A 6,914-nucleotide genomic window follows, 5' to 3' on the forward strand; every position below is an offset into this window, starting at 1 on the left:
TGGCGGCGGGAGGCCTGCTCTCCCGTGCCGCTACCTCAGCCCTGGCCTGGCACAGCTGCGCGGCAAGGGGCTGGGGCCTCAGTAGACCGCCCTTTTTGGGGGGAAACGCCCCAGATTTGGTTACCTGTTACATTCCTGAGATAGTAACGAGTTTTAAAACGCTGCCGCGTTTGTAGAATAACGACTGTTTCGCCTAGAAGTAGGATGCTGTATTTAACGGTGTGTCAGTCAAACGTCCCAGCTCCCGTTGGTTAGGTGGGACGTGGGGTTTGTTTGGGTTTTTGTATCTTGCTGTTGCGTAATGCATTACTAAACGTTTTCATCAGGATCCGTCAACTTCTGGAATGCTGTCTTTGAAAGGTCGAGTTGTGTGAACGCTTGATCGGTACTGATTCTTTGTAGCAGGACGTTAAACATGTAAGGCTTTATGTGGGAATGAGCATTCGTTTTTTTTAACTCCTAGGTTTCTAATGAAGTTGAGTCATGAGACTGTGACCATTGAACTGAAGAATGGGACACAGGTGCATGGAACTATCACAGGTATGGTGGAATGGGAGGCTACAGCAAAATATCCCTCATTCCCTTTCTGCTAACAACAATTGGAAGCCATGGCTTGGACTGAGGTTGTTTTGTACTCCCTCTTGTGGGGACCCTCTCTGGTAAGGCGCAGGAGGTGTTCTTTGTAATTCACATATTTATATGTAAGCATAAGACATGTTTGTTACAGAAGAGCCTGGACATTGGCAGAAGTTGCTGGGAGCAGAGTGTGGAGCTGTGAGCAGTCAGCTTTCCTTGGGCAACCACAAAAATACTTGGAAATTTCAATCGGTCACAGATTGCCTTTGATATAACTAGTGGGCGAGTCCACCCATGGTCAGGCCGTTGATGTATTTTATAATAAGCTTTCTGTTCATAAGGTGCTGCTGGGAGGCAGTAGGTTCCCTGTAGTCCTGGGAGCCTCTGAGCCTGACTGCAGGCTTGGGGGTGAAGGAAGTAGTACACCTTTCCAAACTGCTGGCAAAGCTGGTGTAAACATGGTATTCTCTTAGAATTTTAGCAGCTTGATAATGTTGGTGAGGTAGTTATACTACCGTATCAAACTGGTAGCGGATATACAGCTAAATTTTTATATGATGTTTCAGGACATCTGACTTTTCATTTGTGGAATTGCAATAAATAGTAAAAAAGTTACAGCTGAATAGCTAGAAGAGGGACTTTTTTTAATGGTAATACAGATAAATGGCAAATGTTAGTGCTGATATGGTCTTATATTCGTTAAATTCTGTGTGTAGGCAATTCTAATCTAAAAAACGAATTATTTCTGTTGAGCGTGTTTTTGCTCTGGTTAAGGTGAACTGATATGGAAATGCATCTTTGCATATATTTGCATTGATTTAATGAAACGGCTTTGAAAACACAGAGCTTGATGGGGGATAGAGGGCAAAAAGGAGTCTTGGTGCTGAGAATCTGCTCCCCTGCTGTTGCCAAAGGTCTATCCTGTAAGTTTGTGGGTGTTATTGTTTAGCAGGTTCTTCTTTGTGTCACTGAACTGAAAGTTGTAGGAAAAGCCTTTATGGTTCATTGTATGGTTCTCATGTGTATTGGAAAATGTGTGGACTATTTTGTTTGCTTTAATAATAGCAGTGAGAAGTATTGTTCTGAGAATATTCACATTAGCATTACTTTAGAGATGATCAGGTATGTAGGTGGGGCACATTGTATTTGATGAAGCAAACCCTTACAGTTAAGCTGATGAACGTGCTTGATATCCTTTCCTTCACTCACCTCAGGCTGCTTCTAGAAGCTCTTAGACCCAGACACTATTAAAAAAGTAGAATTCAAACTTGGCAGAGTTGTATTCCAGGGGACTGTTTAGGTGCTTTTTTGGCCAGTAGTAATCTGCCGAGATTTGGCAAAGTGCAAAACTGGCATTGTTTTGCAGCCAGATCCATCAGCTTTGATTAGACCTGAATGCACCACCCTGGTATCTGATTGCAGCATGCTCTGTTGAACCCATCTAGGTAGGAAGCAAACTAGCTGCTCGGCTCCTGACCTCTGTGCTCTAGCAGGCTCAATTGTTGAGCAAAGTCTCCCTCATTTTCCACTAAGAATCTGTAAAAACTTCAAAAGCAATCCATATTTCTAAAATTACAATCTTCCCTTTACACCGGTGCATGAACAATGTTCATAATTGCTGTGCTGTCCTGCCAGTTGTACAGTCTCCTCTTCCTCTTGGTGTGTCTGCTGGCCAGAGCAGACGTGCTGAAGGAGCAGGCTTCATGCCCTGCATACTTTGTACGAACCAAGGCAGGGGTCAGGTGGAGTGCAAGTGCCAGAGGGCTGCATAAAATCTAGAAGTAAGGGGAGAGGACAGAAAAATACATGGAATAAGCACAGCACAATGTTTTTTCTGGTTCTGGCCTGGTACTCACTTATGTTATTTACCTTAATATGAGGTCTTACAGTTTGTCTTTCCATGTTTATGGAATGAAACAATAATTATTTTTACCACAAAGTGTTGTTTGTACAGAAATTTGAACACACTTAAAATTTTGTTCCTGTGAGTGCCCTGTCACTGAATTAGCAGATATTTGTAAACTACAATTTCCACCTTTTGCCTAAATTTTTTATCTGAAAAAGGTACTCTTACTTTGATCTTCACAGTTTGAGACCAAATCCCACACAAGGCTTGTGATGTGCAAAGTAAAAACTTGAGGGCTTTTTTTTTTTTCTTTTTTTAATGCTTTTCAGGGCTGTTATTCAATACATGCATCCAACTGAGACTGTTTCCCAGCTTTGGATTATGCATAGCTCAGCGTAGTGAGCACAGTACTGATTCCATACAATTCTTACATACTGGCTGTTCACAGAACTTGTAACTGTAATGATTTTTCCTTACAAGTGTATTTTACATAGTTTCACAGAAGATATCACACTAGTATTAGGTGTATTTTATTAGCAAATAAGTGCTGCTTTGGCAGTTGGATTTTTCTAAGGCTTACACAAAGAGGAAATTATCAGGTCATTTTTCTTCCTCAAAGATTTGTTTGCTTCCTTTTAAAGGAGTAAAAAGACTAGTATTAGACTTCTGTAATAAGTGGCAGTTTATTTGTTGTCCAAAGGAATCGTTCTAACCGTTTACAAAATAGCTATTGCCAGGACCTAGGTAAAGATCTCTAGCAATGAGGTGTTAAAGGCAGCAGTTGATAAATCAGTGGGAATAATTTAAGAGAGGAAAAGACGTGTCCTTTCTCTCATGAACAGGGTAAGTCTTGAAGCATGTGCATACACCAACAAGGGACCATCTTATAAGGCGTTCATCCCTGAAATTAGATTTGTGCTGTTTCAGGAGTGGATGTCAGTATGAATACGCATCTCAAAGCAGTGAAAATGACACTGAAGAACAGAGAACCTGTCCAGCTGGAGACGCTGAGTATTCGAGGGAATAACATCCGATACTTCATTCTGCCGGACAGTTTGCCTCTGGATACTTTGCTAGTGGATGTGGAACCAAAAGTCAAGTCCAAGAAAAGAGAAGCAGGTTAGTTTGTGCTTTCCCAGTCTGTGTTTGTTCTGCCTTTGTATGCATTTTAGTACTCTGAATGTGAAGACATCTGATTTGAGTGTCTTAATACCTGTATTTGGCAGCTAGTTCTTTCATCTCTGAGGGTTTGATACTGAACTGGCTAAGTCTGCCTTGCCCACCTTCTTGGCATCTGTAGAGCTTTCTTTCATGTGAAATTATGTGTGTAGCTTTTCATACATCTGTTTTTAAAAATGTAAACGCTTTTAAGCTTGAGTGAATCTTAACCTATCACAGTCTCAGAGTTGACAACAAAGACTTACATTTTCTCTTCTCTGAATATCTGCTGTGTTTCCCCAGTTTGTATGGGGAACTTCACATAGCCTAAGAAGAAAGTACAGACCAGCCTCTTGAACAGTGTTGAATGCTCCACTGAAATCTCACTTGGAAGTGTATAAAAATAATCTGTCAGAGAACTGAATTTGAGAGACTTGAGAATCTGAGGGAGTCTAGGCTGTAGTCTGATGATCAGCTTTCTGGCTTTGGCTCCCAGTAGAGTTCCGCTCTGTGCTCTTCCTGGAACAGTTTTTTTCAAAAAGCTGTAGAACAAAAACCCTTTCCCTAGAAGCCTAACAGTATAGACAATAATTTAGTTTTAATCCACACTGTTAAAGGTTAATATCCAGTAAACCCCAGAAAATCTGTAGGTCGTCTTCAGGCAGTATATATTTTGCCCAGCGGTTAATCTATGTGTTTTTAAAATAATAAGTTGTAAGTGAAAGCTATTTGTGCTCTAAAATAATGTCATACCATTTCTCCTGTAATTACTGTTTAAGTGTTTGGATCTACTGTCTTTGATCCATGCATATGCTATGAATTGTTTTGCTTACCTTACTGGAATGATATAAAGAACCCTCAGCTGTGCGCATCATGCAGTGCAAGCGATATGGCTGCTGTCTTTATAGATAATAAGGATAAAGCTCCTGAAAGTGTTCTGCTCCTCTCATATCCGTTAAAAATAATCTGACCACATGGAGAAATGAGTGTGGTTGGGTTGGTTTTTTCCTCAACCTTACGATGTGATGTGAACAAGAGCATCACTATTTCTGTTTAACTTTGAAGAAAAAAAAGGAGCTACGATAGCGCTATTTACCTCGGTTTAATACTCCTTCCATCTTCAGTGTACTTGAAGCACTCTCAGACCGCAGCTGCATTGTGCTGTGCTTTCCCTTATTCTATGAACACCCTTGGGCGTCGAAAGCTTATAACATGTGGTCTGTCCTTGGCAAATGAAATTGTCAGCGGACGGCGGCGTGCTGGCTAAGAGACATACCTTGGGCCTGAGTGAACATGACTATCTACTGATACATGTAGATGCTGCAGTCATTTAGTCAGGTGTTGATGCTCTGTGTTTTACAGAGTCAGTAAAAAACTAATTACCAGCATTACTATTACCAGCAAAACAAATGATGCCTTGCTTCTCACAAGTTTGTCCCAGGCCTCTGCTCTTCCTGTCTTTACTGCATTTCTGACCTGCATACTGGCAGGTGGAACAGAATAATTGTTACAAGCCTGTTTCTTGAATGTGGATGCTAGTGTGTGTCTCTTACCCAGCCACCCACTTCCACAGAATTTTAAGTATCTTTTTGAGCCCTACACTAACAAAATTGTTTGAAATTAACCAGTAATTTCAAAAGTTTGTAGGGTGGCCTTGCAACCTGATGGGGGACAGGTTGTGTTTCTTTAGGAAAAAGGGGGGAGACGACATGTTATCCCCATATGGATCGTACGACCTCCAGCAGTTGCCTGCAGCCTGAATTACTCTGTGATTCTGTCTTCCCTTTGCCATTAGATAGCAGTATGTAAAAGTAGGAGCACACAGCTAAGACCGTGGCCTGAGAATCATGTCTGAAATTGGCAGAGGTGTCGTTGAAAACAGGAGGAGCTGTTTGGTGGTGGGATCCTTTCAAAGTGCTGCCCTTTCACATGGTGCCTGAGAAAGGCTGAGCTTGGGAATCTCACAGCATGTTAAAACTTGCATTTCCCTTTAACAGAGTCCTTTACAAATGAGAATGCGGGCTGTGATTAAAAGAAAAATCTTTTTCACTGTAAGGAATAGTAACAAAATACTCTTGTCTTACATATGCTTTTTCTGATGTCTGAAAAACTAGATTTTACTAAAAAAAAAAAGGAGGCAGGGGGAGGAATCACAGTTCTCTGTCAGCTTTACCCTAGCATTTGGGAGCAGCCAACTGTTAGATCCCCTTGTTTTCTGCAGTGGGGACAAAGACAGACAGTAGTCTGTGGAAGTTGTATACTGAAAAACCTAACACAAAAGATGAAAATATTGTCTGAAACTTACTGAGCATTGACAGGCGTAATATCTGACTTAATGTCTCATCACAGGTGAGCAGTATGTTGTATATGCTTGATACAGAATGTTTTAATCAAAATGAAAGTATTCCTGGGTCTTACTTGGTTTATCCTTTTTGTTTCCTCTGCTAAGTTGCTGGAAGAGGCCGTGGCAGAGGCCGTGGCAGAGGCCGAGGTCGTGGAAGAGGAAGAGGGGGCCCGAGGCGATAATTTCTCACTGTGCAACTGTTACCAAGTTCTGGGCAATTTCGGATATTTTTTTGTACAGGTCTTGTTTATGGTATCCATTTTTAATAAACGGAAATGTGAAAAAGTTGTCTTTCCTTTGTTAGTGCAGTCTGGGGAGGGAGGCATGTCCTGTTCCTAGAGGCTGTTGCAGGCTAAGCATGTCTTGTTGGCACTACTTGTCATTGTCAGGATTTCTCCCACCCCTGAAGGCTGTGCAAATGCCTTTCTTTTTGCCCCAGAGCGAGAGACTTGTGTCGGTGTGCTTTAACAATGTTTGTTTGAAATTAATCCCTCTTTTATAAGGCACTTGCCATCTTCTAATGGTTACATAGTTAAGACACTATATGAAGAACCCACATCTCATGAGTGTGTCTCTAATGTTGTTCTGCAGAGTGATCTCTTTAAAGTTCATAGATAAAATTTTACTGTTTTCTATTACATGTCGCTTACAATTTAAATATGTTGTTTGCTTTATACAACGTTCCCATAGGGAAATTACCCAGGTCTGTGAAACTGCCGGATTGTTACATCTCATGATTAAAGTATACATGGATATGAACTTTGTCAAAGCTAATTATATGGCATACTGTTGGTTGGGTGGGGCTTGTAAAGCAGCTTTATCGCAGGTATCTTTTAGTGTACTTAACATGCATCCCTAGGGAAATACAAAGTACAGCACAGAGCACAATTACATACTGGAATTGGAATTTTACTTCTGGAGGTGAGAGAACTTCTGCAGCCCATATATGTGTGTGTGTTTATATATATATATATATAAAAAAAAAAAAAA

At 41.0% G+C, this 6,914-nt stretch overlaps 1 protein-coding gene across 2 annotated transcripts; it reads left to right on the forward strand.

Moving 5' to 3' along the window:
- Positions 1-467: 467 nt before the first annotated feature.
- Positions 468-6,209, forward strand: SNRPD1 (small nuclear ribonucleoprotein D1 polypeptide 16kDa). Of its 2 annotated transcripts, none has more exons than XM_010295662.1 (3): positions 468-540; positions 3,350-3,541; positions 6,030-6,209. In XM_010295662.1, exons 1-3 carry the CDS (start codon positions 471-473, stop codon positions 6,104-6,106), a joined length of 339 nt encoding a protein of 112 aa, XP_010293964.1. In that variant the 5' UTR covers positions 468-470; the 3' UTR covers positions 6,107-6,209. The 2 variants fall into 2 exon arrangements, with proteins under 2 accessions (XP_010293964.1, XP_010293965.1); XM_010295663.1 differs by having other exon boundaries at positions 471-542; positions 3,475-3,541; positions 6,030-6,106.
- Positions 6,210-6,914: the final 705 nt, after the last annotated feature.

Source organism: Phaethon lepturus, unplaced genomic scaffold, assembly GCF_000687285.1.
Source record: "Phaethon lepturus isolate BGI_N335 unplaced genomic scaffold, ASM68728v1 C14047288, whole genome shotgun sequence".
Classification (NCBI taxonomy): Eukaryota; Metazoa; Chordata; class Aves; order Phaethontiformes; family Phaethontidae; genus Phaethon; species Phaethon lepturus.